The 26,398-nt window shown below is 38.3% G+C and overlaps 1 protein-coding gene across 5 annotated transcripts in view; it reads left to right on the top strand.

The window, feature by feature from the left end:
* Elavl4 (ELAV like RNA binding protein 4) overlaps positions 1-26,398 on the top strand; it is a 138,405-nt gene that overhangs the window by 69,269 nt on the left and 42,738 nt on the right. For all 5 annotated transcript variants that reach the window (XM_074080178.1, XM_074080177.1, XM_074080179.1 and 2 more), the window contains exon 2: positions 20,279-20,519. In XM_074080178.1, coding sequence (XP_073936279.1) covers positions 20,279-20,519 — 241 coding nt within the window. The remainder of the gene's footprint in view (positions 1-20,278; positions 20,520-26,398) is intronic.

The following is a 26,398-nucleotide window of genomic DNA, read 5'->3' as shown; positions in this document are numbered from 1 at the left end:
CATCATGCTGCTGTTCTCTACTGTGCACAGACTGATCCTGTGGTCTCCAGCATCCTTCTCTCCCCTCACCTGATTTCATAAGACAAACAGGTTTCCATTTCACACAGTAAGGCTTCCTGAACTCACTCTGAGTTGGAGCTTCCTCTGCTAGCTCCAACTAGCGGATAAGTTTCTTATCCGTAAAATGGAACTTAGTAATACCTTCCTCAGAGGCTTGTTTAGATAATTAACTTAGCATATACAATGTCCTTCCATCCTGGGTCTTCCACGCTGCATAAACAATTGTTGATTTGCCTCTGTTTTACCACTGCCTTGACAATTGGGACTGGATTTATCTCTGCACCTGGCACCCAGCTGATGAACAGTAATCATTTGAATGATACAGTTTGATGTCAGTTAGGTAGTCCATGATATGTTTCCACCACATGTCCTCTAGCCTATAAGTGGGTTATTGGACTCAAAGACCCTTTGTCATGAAGACTAGTTTTGACACTGCTATTTCTCACCAACTACAGTTCTGTAACTTAGAGCTGAAGATCTTAAGAGCGTCTATTTACATGAAACTTTTCCTAATCGCCATGACTCACCTGTAATTCCTCAGTAGTTCTTCTAGACTTCTTTATGTCATTTGCTTTCTGTACCATTCAGTTAGCAGTGGTACATCACAATAATAGCAACCCTTTATAGTGTATATGTCAGGCTTTGCAAAAAGAATGTTACTTAGGTTATCGCATTAAATCTCACAGCAACTCTGGGAAGCAGGTATTTTTATTTCCACTTTGAGGAAAGAGCACTATGTAGCTTAAGTAAGTTGTGTGAAGTCACATGGTTAGAAAATATCAGACTTGGAATCTAATGCCTCTTTGGTTCCAAAATCCATGTTCCTTCTCCTATTTTGTATTACTCATTCCTTAAAAGATAGGTACTAATAAAGGGCATTGAACCTAGTAGTCACTAGTAGGGATTTTTGATCTAGATTGCCTGAGTTCAAATCCTGGGTTCAGTTGTGATCTTGAAAAAAAATCACTGCTATTCCCTATGACTCAATTTCTTTATCTGTAAATGAGGTTGTTGTGAGGATTTGGTGGACCAATGTATGTTAAAGACTTAAAACAGTGGTTGGCATACAAACTGAAAATGATCATCAATCATTATTATCATACAATATTAATTTGTGCACCATTTTTCAAATATTTGCTGACTGTCTGCTATACATGCCAGACTCTGTTCTAGATGCTGGAGGTAATAGCAGTGACTAAGACAAGTCTTTGCCCTCATGGAGCTTTTGTTCTAGAGGGGAAAGACAGGTAATAGATTGAGTAAATGAATAGAGAATAGTAGATATTATACATTATGTGATATTTTATAATTTCACATGATGAAATGCTATTTTAAAAATAGGAGACAATAGCTGACAGAGTGACTCTGATGTGCGCTTGTTGTGACACACAATGGAGCCACAATCATTCAGCCAGGGTCTTGCTTCTACCTGGTAAGTTGGAGCAATCAATGCCTTCTTCTGACAAGCAGAGCTTCCAATGTCCAACTCCTGACTTCTAAGGTGACAGGCTTGCCTTACCTATACTAGGGATGAAGTGATAATCCCTGGAAAGTAGCAGGAAATCAAACAATTGGTTTGAAAATACCTGGGCCTTGGGAAAACCCAACATAGAATGAATTCGCAAATAGGCCAGGAAGTACAGCATAGGAGGGAAAGGCTTTTCCCCATTTCTCTGTATTATACTATGAAATGGGATAAATGTCCCAAAAAGGTCACAAGAAATTTGGCCAATCATTCAGCTAAGGACAAGGTCAGCCAGGATGTCTAGTCAAGTAAGTCTGTAAGATCTCCCATGGTTTTGTATGCAAGGCTGAACCTAGAAAGTGCTGTAGCTGTTGGTGTTATCATAGAATTCATTTCCATGAGAGTATTATACTGGTAAAGAGCATCAACTTGGAAGTCTGAGAAGTAGGGTTTTTATTTCCTTCTCCACTTGTGGAGAAGTGACTTGACAAAACCACTATCTTGTCTGAGCCTCAGTTTCCTTATCCATAAAATGGAACTTAGTAATACCTTCCTCAGAGACTTGTTTAGATAATTAATTTAGCATATGCAAAAAGCCTAGTTCAGGTTCTGATACATAGTAAACAGTTAAGAAAGGAGGATTTTTAAAAAATAGTTCAGTCAACTTTGGGTGTGCATTTTAGGTACTGGTCATTTATTTCAGGACTCACAGGGAGAGAAGATTTAGAGTAAAATATGAAAGCTACTTCCCATTCCATAGCTTTCAAAAAATAGAGCAGATAATCTCAAACTGAGGATATATCATCTCAGAAAGAATTGTGGATGCCAAAGGAAAATAAGATTGGATTTATCAGTATGATAGAGACTAAAACCGACAGGCTCTATCACAAAGCTGTGTTGTCTCTGTTCTCCTGGGGTCACAGGCCCTTCGAGGCCTGAGGCTCTGTGAAGAAAAGCACATGATAAAAGGGCTTTTGAGTCTGAAATCTTGTAATAGCTTGGAGTTCAGCTCTTTCTTGTAGTAAATTGGAGTATTTACTTTTGAATGGGGGTGAAGGAAAGGGACAATTTCATTATTTTCATAGGCCAAAATATTCAGGGAAGGGCTTCTTACTAGGATTGTAAATAAACCAATTGATGTTCCAGTATGAATGACTGGAAACATTTGTTTTAAAACAGGGATATAAGCCTTTCTATGTTTTTATCTCCCCTTACCACTGTGTATGGTATTTTATAAAATTAGATTAAATTTGAGAGAGAGAGAGTTCTCATCCCCAAGCTCCTTTGTTTCCATTAGCAAAGTGTAGACTTAAAATTACTTTTTAAAAACCTCCTCAGCAAGCACAAGTAAGAAAAGAAGAGTTTTCAAGCATTTGGCAGCACACTTTTTTGTGCAGAGCCCTAGATGAAGCCCTAAATATTTTCTCCCTCTTGCTGTTAATGGCATGATAGTATTGTTATTCTCTCAAAATTTATTTAACCCCGTTGGCCACTGGTTCACATTTGTTTTGATCTGGATGCCTGTGTTCATCTAAAATAAACAGAGCAGAAAGAGTGAAGAAAAGACTTAAGAAAAAGACATTAAAATTTAGAACCACACATTCCTCGGCATGCCCAGGAGCCTAGGAGGTTGGGGAAGAGAAAGTGTCCTTCCATGTCCCTGTATTCTTGCTCTACACTCTCCAAGCATCCTGCACCTGCCTTATCTGGATGAATCACTGATCCATTCAGTGGGTGTTGGTTGAATTCTTTTTGTGTGCTGCATGCTGGGAACAAGAAGTCATCCAAAATTCAGGCCCTACTCTGAATGAGCTCCCAATCAGTGGGGAGACAGACAGATAAACCCAGACTCAACGTGGAGTGGTGAGTACCAGGACAGAGGGAGAGTTGGGAACTGAGGCTGTGTCTGTCTGTGACACAGGATCCAGGGAGTTTTGTAAAGTGTCAGGGTTAATTAGACAGTGGTAAGAGAAGCATTTCAGTGGGTACCTATGCAAAGACATGGAAAAAACCTACTGCAGAAGGTGCTCTGATTATGGACTTGCCTCGTGGCATTTTGAAACTTTGTCTATTTGCAGGCCTGTCTATTAACCTCCCAAGGAGGGGAGGCTGGGATCTAGTGCCATGGAATTCAGTCATCTATTAAAAATAATAATAATACATTTAATCTTTGCCACATTCTTATGAGTTTATCAACATTACCTATCAACATGCCCCATGTTATACTTGAGAAAACTGACACACAGAGTAGTTAAGTAACTTGTTCAAAGTCACACAGCTAAATAGGAACTTGAATTCAGACAGTAAGATTCTAGTGCCTGTACACTTAACTGTTATGTTATGCAATAGGTATTTAATATATATTTCAATGGATGAAGAATAATTACATGATAATTCTTTATTCATTTATTTAAAAGAAACAATATCCAGGCATGCCCAAATCTAATAGTTGTTGCAGTAAAATGCTAAGAGCCCCCCTCTTTGGCTTTGGCTTGTGTAACTTATAGAAATTTTCAAGCTGGGCATTTTGGAATACACCTGCAGTTCCAGTACTGGACTACATAGCAAGTTCCCAGCCAGCCTAAGCTACATAGTGAGACTTGATCTCAAAAACAAAAAATGAAAAAGAAAAAGAAACTCTCTCACAGGTGGGAATGTTCACTGGGACCCAACCTCAAGAGAGTGGTACAGACTTCAGCCAGATTCAGATCCAAAGTAAAAATGAACTGTGAGTGTAAGACTGAAACAGAGGAGATCCAGGGAGGAAGGAATACAGAGATAAAGAAACAAAGCTGTAAATGTGGCCTTAACTGGAAAGTGGGAGGCCTCTGGCCTTATAAATGTAGTCTTTGGGGTCAATTTGAAAGCAGTCAAGGTAGACGGTAATGATAAGGGCAATATAAACTTTAAAAGGATGAAGTGCCCCTATTTTTAAATTGATTCTGAAGAGGAGAGATAAGAGAGAGGTTTATTGTGAGAGCAGAGTGGTGAGGAACAGAAAGGAAAGGAGATTTGGCCGTGGAAAGCAGGTGAGGACCTAGTGTCATCCATTCATTTCTACCTGGAGTCCTCAGCCAGAGGCCCAACTTCAGGGATTCTAACATGTCAGGTGCACCACTCACCCCTATAACACCAAATAAAGAGACAGGTTGAAGGACAGAGAAAGATTTATTACACAGGCTTGCCGATTACACAGGCTTGCCGTGGGACCAGGCAAAGTGTGCACTTCAGCCCACCTTCTGGGTATAGACATGAGTTTAAGTAGAGGAAGAATTGGGGCAAAGGAGTGAGAAGTGCACATAATTATTATTACACAGTCCTGGTCACAGGTGTGGTCAGTGGGCAGAGGTGTATTATAGTTGTTCATTATCAGGATTGGTCAGGCAGGGCCTTATTACAATAAGAAAGTCACTATTGCCTGGCAGGGATTGGGGGTAGCTTCAGTCTCCTATCACAGGCTGTTTATTCATCAGCCCTTCCTTCCTGGGTGGCTTCCAAAGTAGCTGCAAGGTGACTACAGAGAGAATGGCTCAGAGCAAAGACAGATACAAAATGGAGACAAGAATGACAAGCTTTTATACTGCTTTCAACTAACTTGTGGGCCCAAGTACAGATTCAGTGCTGCAAAAGCAATTTCTAAGAACCTGCTGTACATTCATTTGTGCTGCCAACAAAACCTGTAACTCTGCACTAGGTCTCTACTGGTCCCTGGGATTGCAAATGAATCAAGCACAGTCCTGTCCTCAAGTTGCTCACAGCCTGGTTATAAAGGAAGTCAGGATGCTTTCAAGTAAATGTCTTAACAGAAGTGTGTACTAGGAATAGAGGTAGAGGTGGAAGCTGAGAGAGGATTGGGGAAAGGTATATCAAGCCTGATGGCAGAGAGAGGCGAGCTTTCCAGGCCAAGAGGAGTGCTTGTGCAGAGTAAGAGGTAGAGACAGTGTGCTCTGGTTGTCAGAAGGATGTTTCCTAGAATGTGTTTTCTAGGGTTTGTGGAACTTGTGGTGGGGAAAGGTGGGCTTCAGTGAGGGGAGACAACAGTTCAGATCCCAGCTCTGCACCACACAAACAGGGGCTAGGAGTTTTACCTTCTGTTAGCTCTTTAACCCTTAGTTTGCTATCTGTAAGATGAAAGCGACATCAAGGGAGAACACCACCCTTGCCACAATTGTGTCTTTGTGAAGATTTAATGGGATGATGAGGGTGAATGTGCTTGCAAAATCCCCTGAATCTAGCTTGTAATTTAATGAATTCCTGTTTTATAAGCAAGGGTTTTGTAGGGGCTTTATTTCTTCTGTTATCTGTATACTCCCTACCGCATCTTTCAGACTGGTGCCCTGGAAGATTATCTTGCTGCACGTTCTGTCAGTGTAGCTGCTTCTCAGGGTCCACAGGAAGAAAAGAGCAGCCCATGTGGAGGGCAGAACAAGAACAACACCTGCTCTTCCATCCTGAGCAGGTCTTTACAGAAAGCCAGAAGTGCCCTTTGCTATCAGTATAGAGTGGCAATGATATGAAATTTCCCATGAAAATATGAGGGTCTCCCTCATAGGAAATCAGAAACTGTAATGACTGCACTTATTTACATTCGAAATACTGAACTTTAACCATTCACTGTGGAGGGTTTTTTGAAAGGGCAAAGGATATCAGAAATTGTGTTTGTAAATATCAAAAAGATCGTTAATTACTTTGTAGAGTACATTTAACTCTTCCCCCTTTTCTGTGTACTGTGAGGACTTATCAATGAATGTGAAGCATGGTGAAAATGAAGGAAATAGCTACTAGTATAGGTAATAGTAGTTAATATTTTAAGTGGGTTTTTTTTTTTATTTTAGAAATTCAATCCTGAGGATAAATGTTCCTGCTCTTAGATTAGTCACCTTTGCTACCTGCAGTACATTTGACTGGGCACATATTTTCAGAATGTTATGATTTGGACAAAGGAAGTGAATGTGTATTGAGTGTTTATGTTCCAAGGTCTGAACCAGTGACCTAAATTCATTATTTTTAATCTTCACAAGGCAAATAGAATTGGTCACATCTTCCAGAAGAGTAAATTTGAATTATTCTTCAAAAAGTCTCAAATGGCTAAATGAAGGTCAAGGCTAGAAATGGTTTTCAAATCCAGGTCAGATCAACTCCAGACCTTGTGCTATTTCCACTATACCATGTAGAATTTTGAATTAAGATCTGTAACATGTATTTATTTGTCAGTATTTCCCAACTAATAGAAGATACACTGGCTAGATTGTTTTCATCAGATTAGGTGATTTGTTCTCTCTAAGATTAGTGGGCTGCATTTTAAGCTGTCAGGAACTTTCCTCAGACTTAGAGGTTTAGGAAAGGGCACAAGATTTGATTTTAGACTTGTGTTCAAGTTGCAGTTCTGGCTGAGTAATGATGGACATTCCCCAAATTCTCATTTCTCTGTCATGTATGGTGGCCACACTTGTACATCTGTAAATGGGAGAAATAACAATAGCCACTTTCCAAAGCTGTGTGATGTTCAGGAAGACATCTACCACCATTTATTATGCATTCTCTATTGGCAGTTTTAGGAGCAGTTAATAGCAATTTCTTGACTAGACTTTTTCCTGTCATTCTACATTTATAACACGTTTTTATGACATATATTAGCTACTCATTTAACTATTAATTTGCAGGCAGGAACTCTTTCTCCTTTGTATTCCTAACATTTAATGTAATGGTTTCTGGCCTCTCATGTTATGGAACTTAAATTGACTTTTGTTCCTTTGTACTGCTTTTCTTCTCTTAAGAGCTAACTTCAGCTGTGATGAAGAACTGTTCAAATGAAGCACTGTATGTCATCTTTCATAACTTGCTAACTTCCTTTAGTTGCAACTAAAGGAATTTGAGGTTGCTCTTGTTTGACAACAGATGATTGTGAATGTTTGTTATTTTACTTTTCTGGGATAAAAATATATATCTAGAGTTAGAAGGGTCTATCTAGTAAAATACTTTGTAGCTGTACTTTGAAAGGACAAGGTACTCTACTCAAAGAAGAAAACTCTTTTCAATACCTTAGTTTCACATACATGTATCATATTCAGATTATTCCTCTAGACACAGTAAATTAGTCCTAAAATAGCCTTACCTGAGAATTATATATAATGAACTTTGAATTATAATACAACTATTTTTGAAGCTTTATATGTATTTTTTTAAATCTCATTGTTTCTGAATTTAAAAAATGCCATTTTGACTTTTACACAATTAGTGAGGTTTTAAAAACAGATTTTGAAAAGGGGGAAAGGTTGCTTGTGGAGATAAAAAGTATTAACTTATTTATTCTCTGTTATAATATAAAATTCTGTTTTTACAAGCCAAATCATAAAATATATATGGCAGGAGTGGTTTTAAAAAAGAACATTAAAGAAATAGAATAAAAATAAGATAAATGCAGAGGTAAGGTTTGCATTAAAAAAAAAAAAGACGAACGTTTGCAGTGAGGTCCTATGCCGTTTACACGGGGAGCTGCAGATTTGGCACTCATTTTCCTAACAGTATTAAAAAGAGGGAATCCAAGGAATGATGAGATTCAGTATCTTTAAACAATAGCAAACCCACCACACAGAGGACAGAGAGTAGTAGTAGTCCATTGTCATAATAAAGAATTTCCCCCAAGCAAATAAATATTCTGATACTTGTAACTTTTTTCCCCTCTGTACTTTGCTTCTTGTTCATGAAATTTTTTAATAAATAATGTATTAGGAGGATCTCCATATGCAGGAGAGAAAGAGAAATCTTATAAAGCACGGTGTGGAATGCGCTTGACAGTGTCATACATTCACAAGATGTCCTTGAAGATTGAGCACAGAACAGAGATCAGGGAAATTTTGGCAGCTGCAGTTGGGAAAATAAATGGCTGTGGTGTGATTGGGCAGATCCTGAAAGCAGGCTCCTGCTCAAACCATGTAATTAAGGAAAGTGGGAGCTTTTGTCCAAGTGCAGAATGCTCATAATATCAGAGTTTGTCAGCAGGAGCTTTTAGAATGGATCAGTACTCTTCACTCCCTGATCCAGGGAATGGTTTTTCTTATAAATCATCTCCTCTCCTTGCTCTCCTTATGAAGCTTGCTGCCAAGCGATAGGCAGACTTAAGATTGTAACCTTGCAAATTCACAGTGATTTAGGCAAAAGGGAGACCGAACCAGAGACTGCTTCAAGACATGTGATTTTTATTCATTTGCGTTCCCATGTGTCCTGTAATGTAGGAACAAAGAGTGTGGCCAATGAGAGATTCTGCAGGATGACTCTGGGGAGGGGAAGGAATCATTTTTAATACTGTGGATCCTAACTAGTTTGAAGAACTTGTCATTTTCTTTTTTAAAAAATAACTTCCTTTCAGATTACAAAAGTACTATAGTTACTGTAAAAACAAGACAAAAAGTGAGAAAATAAAGATGGAGACAAGTATAACAATCAACTATAGTCCTTCCATTTATTGTTAGCGTTTTTATTTTTCCCTCCTACTCTATGCATGCTTATATAATTGAGATAATCAATCTTTTATTTCTCTTCTTTTTCTACCTCGATCATACACATTTTCTCCTGTTATAAAAACTCATTATAAACATAATTTTAGCAATTGCAGAACACTGTGTCATAAAACCATACAATAAATTGTTTAACCATCACCCATCTACTTCGTCAGGCCCTTAGGTTGTTTCTGGGTTTTATTATTATTATTGATATATTTGATTGTATATACTTTTATTCTACAGAATTTTGTATTCTTTTCTGAATTTCAGAGTAGATTATTTGGTCCAAGAATAGGAACATAAAGTACAGAAAGTTTGTTCCAATTTATCTTTCTACCCATAATGATAAGAATGGCTATTTTACTGCACTTAAAGTGTGACAGTTCCAACTCTTGAACTTCTCTTTTCTGTGCTAAATATGTTCAAAGACATATTTTTCAGCCAGCCACGGTGATGCACAGCTATAATCCCAGCATACAGCACAGCTATAATCCCAGCATACAGGAAGATGTTGAGTTCAGGGGCAGCCTGGGCTGCATAGCACATTTCAGGCCAGCCTAGGCTACATGGTAAGGTGCTGTACCAAAAAACAAACAAGCAAAAAACTTTTCCTGGATCCAAATTGCTCACCAATACTGATTTAGCAGAGCCCACTTCTTTTATTCTTGCCCATTCTACCTTCCCAGAGAGTATCCCAGAAAAAGGGTATCCATCTTGCTCTCAGAGGTTGGTATGAGGGATAAACTTCTCCTGTAAAGTCAGAAGTTCTTTTTTCTAGTGTGTCTTTTTTATATTAAAAAGAAAGAAAGAAAGAAAAACAATGAAGGGGAAACTTAGCATTAAACTTTCTCTTTTCAAAAATGAACACACAGATAGACTCAGCCTGCATGAATTGTCTGTGGGCATAATTTACTATAGTCACTTCTACATAGACTGAGATGCTGAGAACCATTTTATTTCACTTAGTGTGTTTAGCTTCGGAGTTCCCCAAATAACCACTCTTTTTTGAATTGCACAATTGGAAGAGCCGTTGGCATTATACAATTCCTCTTGTAAAAGAGAAGGTTGCTCAACACAGATTTTTCTAGAGACTAACTCTCTCTGGTCCCCTGTGCACTTCACCTTATCCTCATCCCATCTGTCTTAAGAAAACAAATATTGATTTTCAAAATAAAAATATATTTGTACATTGATTGCTAAAAAAAATAGGTGTACACATAAACCTTAAATTTAGAGGTGTGTTTCCTTTTTACAGCTAAATTGCCATGAATTTGCTCACGCTGAGTCACTAGCCAGGCATTTTATAAATATACAATACTTATGTTTACATGAATTGTGCCATTGGCTCTTGCTTATGCATTTAATCAGAAGATAAATCCGACTTAATCAGTCTGTGGGCAGTTTTTCAAATGATTCATTATCTACTCTTTGTATGGAAAATGATGATAACATATTTACTACCACAACTGGTTCCCATCCCAACAGGTATCCATAGCTTATCATAAGGCATTTGGGTTATTTTTATCCATATTAAACATTCAGAGTTCAGCAGGGCTTTGGATGAGAAGGAATGATTTTCTAATTTATTTATTTTTATTAGAGATATTATTTTTGCAGGAACCTTGAACTTGACCACCAAAATTGTATTTACATCAAAATGAAAATATTTGACTTTCAAATGTGACTTTGACAAAGAAAGCTTTTCGGAAGTTTGAGATTGTCATTATATATTGGCCATTTTGGAAAAGAGGACTGAGTTGTGGGGTATGAAGGAATGTCCCCTCAACTTTGCAATGATCTAGATGATCAAGCTACCCCTCAGTTCTAGAGAGTTTGCCATAAAAGTCTGCTAAAACCAGGCCAGCACCACACCAGGAGGGACACACCAGGAAATTATTGTAGGCTCAAAGTGAAGCTCCAGAGAAACACTGTAGTATGTAAAGGAGGCCAGTATTTATTTAAGAGAGGAAATGTGCGCAGTGTATCTGGGGAAGAAGATGAAAAACTAGGGTTTCTGTGAATTTGAGAATAACGTCTGAGAGAAATTAAATTTTGATTATGCTTCATATCCATGCTGGCCTTGCTATTTTAAGTATTGATGCCTCTTGTTCTCTCCAGCGGCTCCTGTTTTTTTAAAAGCTGTGACTATCTCTGCTGAGAACACTTTTGGTATGCCTGGTAACTCATCTCCATTGAAGAAGATGCCCTTTCAGAGGAGGGATACCCTAACATCCCTCCTCCTTGCAAATAGCCATTTGTTTAGGACAGAGTCATGTAGACCAGAAAGGAGACCAGCATCAAGATAGCATAGGATTCTTCTGAGTGTATTCAATTTACATGCTTTGGATGAAGCGGGGAGTCACTAGAGAAACTTTGGAGGGGTTGCTTAAAAAGAAAAAGAGTGTGTACACTTGGTTGAAATTAATTGTTTGTTTACCACCCTCCTCTACTATCCTCCTACTTTGAACCTTGTATTGGCAGGGACCAAATTATTTTTGTTTCCCAAGTCCTACAACAATGCTTTGGTCTATAATACCATTCAGTGAACTTGTGTTGAGTTGAATACGCTTGTCTGAGAATTTATTACAACCTAACTTTCTAGAGTAAATAGGTGTTTCAAGTTATTTGTGCATCTTCCCAAAGGTATTATTAAGCTGTCAGAGTGTTTAACCCAGTTAGAATTAATTTTTTTTTCTAGAGTTTTCTAGTTACCTTCCAGCAGAATCTATAGAAACTTAGTATGAGAGGTTTGAGGGGACCAGTGTTCAGCCAGGACCCCCTGGTCTGGTGGTCTTTGTGAGTCATCGTGACCTGTAATTTGGTTGGAGGAGTGATAGCCCCAAATTCCCTTTTCCTGAGGTAATCTAATCATCAATCTCAGACCCTTATCTTGGGCCTCATTAATAACATTTGTCTCCTTCACAGTTTAGTCATAACTAGGAAAGTGCTGCATTTAGGGGGGAAAAAAAGCACTAACTTGAAGAGACTGAAACAAATTAAAGCTTCTTGAAATAAGGAGGGGAGAGTAGGGATTTTATGAGCCAATAGAAGAAATTTTAAAGAAATAAGAAGTTGGGGGGCCATAGGAACATTTTTAGAATCTTTTAAGGAGCAAAAAGAGAAGTGAAGAATTATTCCTAAAAATAATGTCTGTCTTCAGGAACACAGTGCCTGCTGTGTAATTTTCTAACTTTGGGGATTTGTTTTTCAGGCTTTTGAAAGGAGGGTGAGATGCAATAGTTGAGGCTGTTCCTCCAGTGTCTAACATTCTACATGTCAGAATTTTATAAGGGTTAAGTGGGAAATGCCTACAAAGAGAATTATGACTTTTATTTTTGTTCTCATGAATAATTTAAATCTATTTCTTTAATGTTCAATTCAGTGACTGCCCTCAGTAAACATAATTCTTCATGCTCTTGGGAGCACTTGTTTATTACATAAAGGTTAGCTTTCATATATAAATTTTCAAAAGTCCTTCCAACATGGTAAAAGAAAACATCTTTAAAATTTTTAATAAGATACACGTGTATGTGTCAAATGTATGCATATGAAACATGTCTGCAATCAGTACACTTTCTTTAGCATCTTTCTAGTTTCTGGGACTGTTGACATGTAAAGGGGTTTGAAAACAGAAGACAGGGAGTATTTGGAAAAGGAACCTTCTATGGTTCTTCCTGCTTGATCCTTTTGCATAAATTAAACAGTGAGACCACACCTCTTCCAGAAAGCCAGAAGCTGAAATTTCTGAGAGCACAGTGATAGGTCTACAAGCCCTGTACTGGGCTCTTGAATGACAAATGGCAGTAGTGAGTTCTACATCAGTACAGGTTCCTATGACCTCAGGTTGTAATCTTTTATTTCCCCTGTGAAGTAAACACTGATAGTGTAAACTAGGTTAAAATACAGAAATGCAAAACAATAGTTTATTGTCAGGCTGCTGTTTTATGGACAATATTGGAGCAGGGACACAATATGGTATGACTGGCAGGATTGATGAGGTGACTACAGCATCACTCTGATGTGGCTCTCTGGAGCCTCAGACAATGACTGTCCTCGTTTGTGAAAAGGAGCATCAGTCTTGTAACTCTAGCCTGATTTTCCCTCAAAAGTGGGCAAATTAAAGCCTTACGAAGAGTAAAAGATAGAGGGAGGTTTAAGGAATTCATGAACTGATGGAAGAAATGTTAGAGGGGCTGTAAGTACACTTTTTGTATTTTAGTCATTAAGTACACTTTTACAATTTTAGAGTGGTCTTGCTTAATATACTTTAAGGAGTTTCCTGACCACAGGATGTGCTTTTTCCTCTAACATATGGACCCTTCAGCAACAAATGTTTGTTTAATTAATGAATGAATGAATTCTTAGTGTAAAACATTACATAAAAAGTGATTTGGGAAAAAAGGAAAGTTTTTGCCCTTTGATTATATTGCTACTCTTGGCTTTTCTTATTAACTCCCAATCTAGTTTCCAACTTATTGGGTTTTAGTCTTTTTTCCCTGTTTTCTTCTAATAATATTTATCAGTCATCACCAATGTCTGTGGAGGGATTACTAATGAAGGTAGTACTGAGTGTTCATGTATATTGTCTCTCCCAGTCTTCATAACAGTTCTGTGAGGGCAGGTACCATTTTTATACCAGTAAGACCAAAGGCTTCCCTGAACCACCAGGTTCTATTCTCTTTCTCCTGATGATTTATTAAATGGAATTGAGGTGAGGGTGGAGGGACCCTGTAGGGCCATGGGTGCTACATGATATCAGCATGCTTCACTCACAGTTCTCATCCACATTGGTATAGGAAATAGGGTGGACGGGAGGTAGGGTGAGACGACAGGGTACTAGAAGTTCCTATCAAGAAGTTGAAAGAGTGGTAATCTTCACAGAAGTGCTCCAAAAATATCATGGGCTTAAATGGGAAGGATTAGTTTGAGGGCTTTCAATCTGGAGACAATAGATTGGTTCTTCTGGAGAGAAAGGGCCAAGGCATCCAACAGATTCTCTGACTGGGTCCGTGATGACCAGAATGTCAGCCTCCTGCTTGAATGAATTTGAAATAGAGACAAAAAGTGGAATGCTAGTTGCCAGGAGCCGGGAGTTGAGGGAGTGGTGAGTTATTGTTTAATGGGTATACAGTGCCAGATTTGTAAGACGAAAACATTTCTGGAGCTAGATGGTAGTAGTAGTTGTACAATATGGCTGTTTTTAATGCCCAAAATAATAATATAATGCTTAAAAATAGTTAATATGATAAATTTCATAGTTTGTATATTTTGCCACAATAAAAAATTTAAATATGTCTTTGAAATAATATCTAAACGTACGCCTGGTATATAATAGCTGCTCAATAAGTGACTGGTGGCTTACCTATTCTGTCCTCTTTTGTTATATACAAAATGGGGGCCAGCCACAGTGGCTACTCAAGGTTTGAGGCTAGCCCAGGCAAAAAGTTAGCAAGACTGCATCTCAACAAACAAAATGGGTTTATTTGTTCAAGTCTCTAATCCCAGCTATGTGGGAGTTATAAGTTCAAGGATCACAGTCTGAGGCCAGGTTTGAACAAAAACATGAGATCCTAGCTACAAAATAGCTTGGGGCACAGCTCAAGTGGTAGAGTGCCTGCCTAGCAAACATGAGGCCCTGAATTCAAATCCAAGTATCTCCAAAAAATGGGGATGATATCAATATTTTATTGGCTTATATTTCACATGATCCACTAAGCTATTAGACATGCAAGGACTTTTATTCATTCAACAATCTTTCATCCACAGCTACTGATTGTGAGGCCTGTTTTACATGCAGTGGATAGATACTATAATAAACAAAAGAGATGTGATCTCTGTACCATGGATCTCACAGCTCAAGTAGCCATTATTTGTAAGCTACAAAGTGCTAACCATAAAAAGCTTTAAAGGTAGACATGTCTCCACACATCTGTTCAAGTGCATTTCTGTGATATGGCCATGCCTCAGAACTTTCTCCCCAAAAAGTAAATCTTTATCCAAGACACAAGAGTACCCAAGGGAGATAATCTGTAGACCTGGGCTCCAGGGCTGTCTACTTCTACTGAGCAGTATGTACTTGGGCATGTACTCCTTGGGCAAGTCATTTTCTTCTTCTGGTCCTCAGTTTTCTCATCATTAATATTATGGGATTGGGTTCTCAGCTCCTAATGTCCTCTGATACCTATTGTGTACCCACACTGTGGACCCAGTGAGATAAACTATATTCTCAGGTCATAGCACAGTTTCTGGCACATTTGGTTTCCATCTGTACTCATCTAACATACCCATATCTAGCCATGGTGGAAATAAACCCTTTTGTATATGCATATGGCATAGCATATCAAGGAAGAAGAGTTACAGATACCATGAGTGGACATAAAGACCTGGATTGTGGCGAGGGAAGTGCCATGGCAGAGAAAGTTGGCTCCCTCCCCAGGAGTGCCATGAGAAAGAGGCTGGTGCAGCCTGTGCTCTATATAGCCCTCTGCAGAGATAAACAGCCCTGGTGATGATCTGGCAGCTGCATGTCTGAGCCCTTCCCTCTTGCTTTTGTTATATATTTTGGAAAAAAGGTGGGAGGGGTGAGGTTAATGTGTTGAATGTGAGTAATTAGTTATTCAAACCATTGACATTTACAATGACAGGATTTGAGTGCCTCAAATTGTGCACTGCTCTAATAGTTTATCCCTGAAATTTTCTGCCTGTACAATGTTTCTTAAAATATATCACGAGAGCATAGAAGATTTAATGTAACGGTTTGTGCAGCCATTAGAGTTTGCAGTCAACTGAACCACCTCAATGCTCTAGCCTGGATGCCAGCTGTAATTCTCTTCTTAATTGCTGCTCAGGAAAGGGAAAGAGGGCAAGTTTGGAGTTTGGAATCTGGTCAGCTACAAAGCTGGCTGTGAGACCCACACAGAATGTTTCATTGAAGTACATATGCACACTTGAGTAACTGATATATTTATTTGCAAAAAAAAAAAAGTGCTGTTAGAATATCAAAGGCGTTAGCCTGAGGAAGCAAGTGTTCTGATTTTGCTGAGCCAGCCTCTGTGCTTATTGGAGGGTGTGTTTTTCACCAACATTTATTTTCTCTTCCTCTTCCTCTGCTCTGGTTCCCAAGTAGAGAACACAGGTGTCCTGTCTTTAGCAACCTTAAAATGTTGCAGTTTCAGACTCATGCATTCAGTGTCTTTATGTCTTAGCAGCTTCTCTTATTTTGCAGGTTATGTTTTTAAATCCTCTTGGTTCATTCCATGTCAGATTAGATCCTGAAATTTTAAACTTCTGATTGTTTTTTTATAGCATGTGTTGCGTTCTGGAATTCATAAGACTGGTCATTCAGAGCAGTGAGGGATCTTATTACATGATGTTTGTGATATATGCATTCATGAGCGTTTGTCAGCTTTCAGACTGTACATTTTTTTATTGAGAAAACTCTGGGTGCATATATTTTCATGAGTTTTTTTGTGGCTACATGAAAGGATAACTATGCAATGTATGTGCACAGGAGAGAGCTTCATCTCCACTACACAAGAGTGACACGACCTGATTTATAGGTATGGTCTGTTGAAGTAGCTCAATGGTAAACATTGCATCTAATGCTCTTTCTCAAAGGATGGAACCAAGTTGGGGCTGTCTAATCTACAGATAGGGCTGTACTCAAGGTGTCAACATAAATTAGGAAACCCACATGGGATATAAGGCAATCCAGAACTGATGGGGGAAATGAAATTATTTTGCTGCAGCCTTGATACTTTGTAGGCCTTCCTACCTGGAGCAGGTAGAGCTGTAAAATGTTCACATGGACAAGGGCTGGTTTTTACCACATGTCTGAAGTGAGCATTCAATGAACAAAAGATGAACCTGTTAGATGACTTTCAATAGCTTCAGTCCCACAGAATCTCAGCATCCTTAGGTGTGACATACATTCTTCTATATATTCCATCATTAGCACAAAAAACATTGCCTCAGTAGAGGATATTTTCTAGGTATCTGTGGGGAATTGAGCTATATGACAGGAAATATGAGAAATGTGGCAAACAAGAAAGAGGCTGTACAGATTGTGGGTCAGGTTTTTTGGTTGGGGGAGTGGCTAGGAGGGAGGGTGCCACTAAATCAAAATGCAGTGATTAGGCAGCTCAGAGATTCTGATGGTCAGTCCTCCGAAATGGGTAAATTCTGATTTTCAAGTTCCTTACTGAGTTGGCAGTGCTTCCTGTGATTGTTGTCTGGACACCTGACTCAGAGAAGCAGTAAGAGGACAGCAAAGGGAGGTGCAGCACAGGTCCAGGAGGACCTAGGGCTTGGCCCAGCAGGAACCTGCATCCCAGCCAAGAGTTGTGCTGATGCACTGGAACTTCATCTCCATTAGCATGCCCCCTCCCCCATTCTTTTCCTGGACCTTTGCCTTCAGAGCAGAGCAGAGCAGCTGAATAGACCTTCTGAGTATAGTTTCTATCAATCCTGAGGAGAGATTGATTTAAGATTCTTCTCATAAGCTTTCTGCTTTCTCCTTGTTGTCTGGACCAGCCATCTGGAATCCTACAGTTTGACCTGAAGCCAAGAAGAAAGTGCTGGTGATGTGAAAAGTGGAACCACTTAAGTTACTTACATCACGGTAAAGAACCTTGGACATGCCCCACCTTCCTCAATCTGCTTTATTTCCCTGGCTCTTCTCAAGACTTCAAGTTTTTCTTTTGGTTTCATTTTCCTTGTGTGACCATCAAAAGAAGAAGCAGAGTAACACTCACCTGTGTGGGGTACGATGAGGAAAATAGTATGACACCTCTAGGCACTCCATCTTCTGGACACTTCATATACATGTGCTCTCATCCTGAAGATAATACTATATGTCAAGCTTTATTCTAGTTTTGCAAAAGAAGACAGTGAAGCTGAGAGTATTGAAGCAACCTGCCTGAGATCATATAGCTAATAAGTGGTAGAACTGGAATTCTAAGGTAGATGCTGTCCTGACTCAAAAACTGTCCCCCATATCACTCTGCTGCCGATGAAAAAATAAGCACAAACAAAACCCAACATTGATGAGAATATGGACCAGCTGCAACTTTCATTCTCTGCTGGTGGGAGTTTAAATTGGTACAACCATTTTGAAAAACTGTTGACAGTATCTGCTTAAGCTGAACATACATATACCCTGTGACCCAACCACTAGAATCCTAGGAAGATGCCAAGATGCGTGTATGTATCAAAACACACACATAATGCTCATAGCAGCAATAGCTATAATAGTTCAAAACTAGAAAAAAAGAGATGTTCGCCATGAAATAAAATGCTGTACTTCTATACAATGAAATTCTCTATAGCAGTGGAGAACAACATATTATTACATATAACAACATAGATTACACTTCATAGCTGTTAAAAGGCACCAAAGAGTACATATGGTGTAATTCTGTATATATAAAGTTCAAAAATAGATAAAGCAAATTTATGGGTTAGAAGTCAGAATATTGGCTACTTTGGTGGGGCAGGGTGATTTAAATGACAGGTGAGAGGACAAGGGGGAGATTTCTGTGGTGCTAGTCATGTTGTGTGTTGTGTTTTGAAAAGCGGTTACTCGGGTGTTCACTTTGAATTGTAGCTTTAAGATTTATATACTTTACTACATGCATGTTATATTCAATGAAAATGCTTACCATCAAAAAGTTCTCTTAGCAACCAAATGGTAATAATATGGAAGCTAAAATTATTATCAGAGGAGTAGGTAAGAAAAATCATAGAAGGTGACAAATATCAGTGATTGTGGTTATGTTTCACCACTGTTCAGCCCCTGTACATATGTCATGTCACTGATCCATCTCACCATTTTGCAAGGCGGGTGGCATTATTCCCACTTTTCTAATGAAGAAAATTGAGGCTCCTGGAGTTTAAATTCTTGCCAGACACCACAGCTAATGAGTGGGACAGCATGGATCTATTTCCAAGGAGTTGATGATAGTTTGAGAAGAGATGGAAGCCATGTCATGTTGGACAACTAGGGAACAGTAACAAGACAGAATGGAAAAGGGAGACTGATGGGCTGCATCTGGGGCCAAGAAACCTGTGTGTAGGCCCAGACTCTGCTTCACTTTCCTGCAATAACAAAGTCACTGGGTATCTCTGGACCTCATCTCAAACATTAGCGAATTAACTAGATTTTATTCCCTTAAGTGACCTCAAGCTCTTTGATTTTCTTACTTTCCAGTTTTGTCAGCCCATATAAGGTATCTTTGTGACCTGACTTCATGATGCTTAAACACTGATTTTCCTTCTAAAATCTTACTCTAGTATCATGTCCTCACTACTTTCCCTGAATCCCTTTGTCCTGTAGACAGAAGTAATTGTTCCTCTTCTTACATGCCTGTTGTTCTACCACCAACTCTTCACCATCTGGGTCCTCTTTAGATTTATGCTCTTGAGGATAGAAAATCACTTTTTTTTTTTTTAATTTCTCTGCATGCTGCCTGGGACAGTTCACACATCTGAGAAAATCTTTGGTTAATTAAATAATTTAAATCCAGAGAAAATCCTTTTTGAATAGTGTCCAAGAAGACAGCCTCCAGCTGTACTGGACCTAAGGTAGAAACCTAGAAAACCTTTTTCTTCATATTTTTTTGTTTTATTAGAGGTCTGGGAAAAACAGTAACAGAATGGCTGGATAAAAAAATAAAAGTATGAGATGACTTTTGCAGCTCCCAAAAATGTACTTATGAAGTTGGAAGTTTGATCAGTGTTTAAGCATTGGTGAAAATCTAAACACTTCTCATATGGAACAGTCCCACTTAATTTAATGTCATTTTACTTTATGAGATAGTTAATAAACAGGTACTGTATTTGATCATGTGATTGTAGCCCTCTATATTTAGCTTTTTCAGCTTTAATGGAACTATAATTTTAATCATGATTATTACTTTACATTTTAATTATAATTTGGTGTGGCTTAAGTATACATTTCTGAGAGTGATTGTGTAATGAAAACAGGAATTAGCTTTTCATTAACAAAATAATGGGAGAGTTCCCACTGCATTCTAGTCTGTGTTCAAAATCTACAGGCTGGCCTAAAAATAGCAAGGGGAGTTTAACATTTTGGTTAAAAACATGCTTCTAAATTGGCTGTGTTCACAACCTAGTCTCTTTTACTCCATCTTGCTTCATCTTGTTCTCTTTCTTTAAAAAATAAAATATTAAAAGATACATTCATTGTGTCTTTGAGATTTCAAAAGACTTCTTTTTATATTTTTTTATTTAGATAATTAGCACCATGGAGCCTCAGGTGTCAAATGGCCCAACATCCAATACAAGCAATGGACCCTCCAGCAACAACAGAAACTGTCCTTCTCCCATGCAGACAGGGGCAGCCACAGATGATAGCAAAACCAACCTCATCGTCAACTATTTACCCCAAAATATGACCCAAGAGGAATTCAGGAGTCTTTTTGGGAGCATTGGTGAAATAGAATCCTGCAAACTCGTGAGAGACAAAATTACAGGTATGCTCTTCTTCAGTATTCCAGTCTTGGGATTCACAGTGTTCCATTGGATGTGCAGACTTAGTTGAAATGTAGATGCATGATGGTGTGTCTGAATGTCTTCATTTTGTATCTATCATGTAAGGATGGCATGGATACACAGTCATAAACTCACATTACCTATGTGTGTGCACCATATAAAGCCATAGTACAGCTGGGAGGACTGGGAAGCAGATGAATATTTCCAAGGTTCTTCACCTTAATGTGAAATGATGCTTTGATTTTTATCCTCATTCATTCTTAATCAGCCACAGTGCCTATTGCTTGTACGTTCCCAGTTCTTCCCTCTGCCCTCCCTATACTCCATGCCAATTCTTATTCATTTCTTCTCCTCTCAAACACTGGTTTGTATGTGTCCAGTATTCTTCCTCATGTTTTGACAAGTGTTTGAAAGGGAGCCCAGGTGGACTCGTGGAATGTGGCACAATGACTCATTGGAGAAACATGCCCTAAACATAGTAGATTATTGTAGAATACAACAACTTTGCAATTGAAGGGAGATGCTTAATGAAGATCTGCCTTTGAGGTGTTTCATTTTCTTTGTGTTGAAGGTACTCTTTGAGAAGTTAGGGACTTTTTACTTGAAAGTGAGCCAATGCCCTATACAACATATTCAAGATTTTTACCTTCTAATTGTTTCCTAATTGGCAACTGTTCATTAAAGACCTAATAGTTGCCTGATAATGATACAGTAATTCTATAGAGGGAAATTTCCCTGTGAGCTTATTGGAAGGGAGAATATTTCTTAGAAAAATGTTGGGCCACATAATAAGGCTGCTGGCTGTCTCTGATACTCCATTCCTGAAATCGTTCACATCAAATTTGAGTGCTCATAAGTAAAGAATGTTGACTTTGGTTTCCCTTTCCCTGGACGGTTTAATTGACAAACGACTGGCCTATATCTGTGAAAAAGAAACTCTATGATTAAAATAGGGAGATACATTATTTTGACTTTAAATCAGAGACCAAAATGTGTATGTATGTATATAAATATATGCATTCTCTAAGTCTCATAATTCATATGTAAATTATAAGTTAAATACTTTGCAAAATCATAAAACTAAAATACACTGCTCTACAATGTAGTCACATAAGCCTCCAAACACAATTTCCTCATCTTTAAAATTGGAAAATAATATTTATCCTAAAGGGTGTGTTGTTAGGGTGAAATGAGAGATAAGCTGTATTGCACCCAGCCCAGTTGGGTAGGAATCTCTCAGTAACTGGAGTTTGTTATTTTTGTACGTACATCTAACATGTTTCAAGGAGAGTGGCCAGGACAGAAAAATTATATAAAGGTCTCCAAATAGGGACAGGCATTAATGATTTTATCCCAGAGTACTGAATCATCTATCCTTTAACGGAATTGCCCATACTTTCAGAGAGCCAATGTTTAGATTCCTGAATAATTTTGTTATAATGGGGTGATAATTCAGCTCAAATTAAAACCAGCCAACAGTATGGTTCTTCCTCCCACTCCTATATAGGAAATGTATTCTGGGTTTAGTCTCACCTTCTAAATAGGGATTCTGCCAGCTATGTTAGTGAATGTTATTAATCACCTTTTCAGAAGTATTCTCTTAGAATGGTAGTGAGATTTTTAAGAAATACTGATTCATGGTGTTGTTCCTTGTTTTCTAAAGACACATGTTTAAACAAGCAGATTCCTTTACTGAAAGAATGTTAATTTGGTAGTTCACCGAGTAGATTTGAATAGGAGTGACAGCTTCGAAGACAGCCTTTAATTTGGTATACAAAACCAAAATTGTCAACTTTGGTTTGTTTAGTACCCTCTCCAGCACAAGCAGAGATATACAGTAACATCTGAGCTTAAAGAAGAAGTTTATGAGATGAAGGCAGAAATACAATTCAGGCATAAATTTATAATTATGCATTTTTTTAATTCAGGCAAAAAAATTTATTTGGAGAGAACTTATGGGAATGAGCCAGGGAAATATAGAAAGACTAGAGATATTTGCCCTCATTGATAGCAGTGTTTAATAAAAGTAGAACTTGTGGTTGTAAAGAGTGCTTATTAAATTCTTCATTTACACTACCTAATTAATTCTTGCATTTTAAATTAACAGTGAAACTGGTCCCTGCTGTACCATTCCATAGATGCAGAGTATTTCCTCCATCCACCCGTTGTTCAGGTTTAATTGGCTGCACTCAAAGTCAGAGAAGGAGGGAGAGACGGTTGTGGGGAGGTGGGGAAGGAGTGGGAATCGCACTAACGAACACCCTCTGAAGTCTGATTGAGGGGTTAAGTCATAACACAGGCTGAGAAAGGTGAGGTATCACACCAGGCAAGTGGAAAGCCTGCAGCTGGTGGTTCAGAAGTCAGGGTAAATGACATCATAGGTATTTTTGCTGCCCTGATTTTTAACATCCCATTCCCCCCTTTTCCTCCAACACCTCCCACAGATCTCAATGAATTTCGATCTTGTGAAGTTTACAAGAAGTTCTAAATATCCAGTGGGAGGATTGGGGGTGTGGGAGGTGACAAAGAGATAAGAATTCAAGATTAAGATTTTCCAGCCCCAAACCACTCCCTTAAGAGAGTATAATGGGTCTAGCTTCTGCAAAGTTCGGATCCCTTAAGAGGAAGTGACTCTGTTGATTGTGTTGCCAGCAGGCTGGACTCACCCGCTGGCTGCAGGTTGTTGATGAACTCCATTTGAGAATACATAGAAGAAATCTGAGCATGGATTTAAGTGATGTGGTACATAATTACCACCATTTAGCAAGCACTTGCTCTGTGCTAGTTGTGCTTGTTGTTTCATTCACCACAGAGAACAGTATCCATTTTCTTAGATGAGGAAACTGAAATTAATCAAGCCTAAGTAACCTTCACAGGCAACAGTTATTAGCAGGTTGTGGAGTTTAGGGGTCACCCCTAGTTTTCAAAACCATGATTTTATTCAGAAGCACATACAAGGTGAAGACTCCTACTTAATCTTCTCCCTAAAACTCAAAGCAACACCACATTCCTCTGAGTAGAGGTTGCTGGCTGCCCTCTGGAGAGTCTACCTAATGCACATGGCTTTACGCGAGACTCCTGTGTATAAAGGGAAGCAAAGATAACAATATTTGTCATCCATTGAGACATAACTCAACCCGCAGCTTCCTTCCAGGTACAGGCAAATTTACTGAAAGTGCCAGGTTTAAGATTCCCTTATAGTGCTTTTGGACATCTCTCTACTTATTAAGTAATATTTTCTCAGAGACATTCAATTTTCATTTTCCATTTGGGAAAAGATGCTTATCAGAATAATCTGGCTGCCTAGTAGAGAAAACACATATCCCAGGTTGCTTCTGTGTGCAGCCATGGGCACACAATGGCATTAGAAGTGAAGTCCTTTGGTTTTCTCCCTCATCCACCTGCAGGTTCTGCTGCTAGAAAGAGAGAAATGGCATGTGGCCCATAGGATTCTTGCAACCTAAAAACTCAGGCAAAGAGCATTAAACCCTTAGTAGAAATTATATTGTTCCCATGGACTTCAGAGAATTGATATAGGTTCCCATTTTTGCTTGTCCTGTTGCGTTTTGTTTTTGTTTTGTAAGCAACGAGATTGCCTTACTGAATCCAAACTTCTGTATCATTAGTGTTTTAGGGGAAGAAACATATGACTTAGCCAGGACGTGATTAGGTGGTTCAGGGTATGTTTTGAAACCAGCTGAGCTGGAATGCTAAATTGCCTTTATATAAATGTCTATCTTGTTGCCACCACACCCCAAAAGGAATAAAGAAAGGGGGGAAGTGACAGAGAAAAGTTCCTAGAAAGAATAAAATCAGTGTAAGACAATAAACAGTTTTGATCTGCCTATTCACATTATGTGATTACTTATATCACAGTGATAAAAAAAAAAAAAGAAACTCATTTTTACTTGGTGTCACTCTCCATGTGCCTGTTCAGTGTAGTTTTTTAAGAATAGCTTTCTGTCCATTTTGGTCAAGTGAGAGCTCTAAAGGGAGATTTGAGTTGATAACACAACTGAATATATCAAGAGACCAGTATATGGACAGGCGTGAGAGCCGTGGGTGGTTGGGAAATGTAGCATCTGTGGAGCTATTGCAAAAGGTTAGAAAGATGGGGTTAAGATTTAGATAGAGGAAAGACAAAGGAATAGAGCTAAAATTCCTGCTGAAGAACAAAAGCATTTTTTATTCCTCTGTGCTTTGGACAAAGGAAACAGAGCTGGAATGTGCCTCCTTCAAAGTAGTGATCTATATGAAGCAGCATTGCCAGATGAAGTTAAGTATGCCCAAATTAAAATGTTGCTTAGAGTTACACTTCAATGGACAAAGACATTTCCTAAACACTACTTCTAATCCATCTCTTCATTTTCTTCCCTTTATAATATGTCTTTGGCTTAATTAATATCATCATTTAGTAGAAAAAGGAAAACAAGGAGAAAAAAACACAAAAACCCACCACTCTGGACGTTAGCATGAGTACTTTGCCACCACTTTTGTATCTGGATCTGCATCTCTAATTAAAAAAGAAACCAACTCAGTTTTGATGTGGTGACATGGGGTAGCTTCTGTTCTTTCTCAGATTTGTAAAAGTGCTAATCGTCCTGTGTGTCTCTCACTTGGTGAGATGTGGAACATGGACCACAACAGTGATGAGTGTCTATTAAAGCTTCCAGGCTAGGAGAGTTGACACAGTGTACAGTACAGTCTGCTGGATGGAAGAAGGACAGGAGGGTGACGGTTGTGAGTTGTTTTATGTTACCTCTACACTTTCAGGGAACTGAACTGAAAAGAGCACTATGGGAATTTGGTTGTACTTCTGAGACAACCATAAATGATGAAAAATCCTAATATAAAAATGCTTTGAATTCACTCTTGAAATATGAAGTCAGTCATAAGATGAGTTAATTAGCATAATTTTTATAGAATCTAGCAAAGACAAATAAGAGTAATAATAGAAACTTTTGTATGTTTTGTGTGCCTTAATGTGTGTTCTGGACACTACATTAAATGTCGTAAATATAGTAGCTCTTTTAAATTGTGAATCGGGATTTCTTAAAGAATCATAAAAATAGTCAGTGTTAATGAGCACTTATAGTATGCTAAGCATTGTGCTGAGATCAGGAGAAATTTGAATATAGGAGCAACTGAGTGACTTGCACAAGGTGACTTAGCTTACAAGTGTGGGAGGAAGGTCTTGAACCCAGCACTGTCTCACCAATTGAGAATTGTATGATGTATTCTTTATATATATAGCAGTTTCACCAAAAATATTAAGCTGACTTCTCTCAGCTTAATATTCAGATTCTATTCCAAGGGAATGAAACTTTTAGTACAGGGAAAACATAGAGCTCAAAATCTTTTGTTTTAGAAAATAGAATGCTAAAACAATAAATTTTTAATTAAACAGATCACTGATTACAAGGAAGACTAGGCTTGGAGTGGTTTTAGCTTCTAGTTTTCTCCTTTCTTGAAATATCCTTCACTATGTTCACCTTTTCTTTATTTTACAAGCACAGTATTGGAATGGAAGCTGCTAGATTTAAGCATAGTTAAAACCTAGCCAAGATTAAGCATATCCAAGAAAATCCCAAGATATCAATTAGCCAAATGAACTTTTCTTTCTTATATATTAGACATGTATTTGTTAGTAATAGAAAGAATAGAAGAAATAGTAACATGTAAAAGCATATTTTGCTCTGATTTGGAAAATGTGCTGGTGCAGTGATATGTCTCCTGAATTCAGAGGAAAATCAGGCATATTTGCATCTGTCATTTTGTTTATCACCTCCTCACAGTTACACATATTTCACAATGAATAAAAGAGTTTTGACTTGTTGACTTAGGAAGGGGGTTGGTTACT

The sequence above is a fragment of the Castor canadensis genome, chromosome 7 (assembly GCF_047511655.1).
Source record: "Castor canadensis chromosome 7, mCasCan1.hap1v2, whole genome shotgun sequence".
NCBI classification, from domain to species: domain Eukaryota; kingdom Metazoa; phylum Chordata; class Mammalia; order Rodentia; family Castoridae; genus Castor; species Castor canadensis.
The sequence above is the reverse complement of the archived record's forward strand: the minus strand, read 5'-3'. Positions and strand labels throughout refer to the sequence as shown.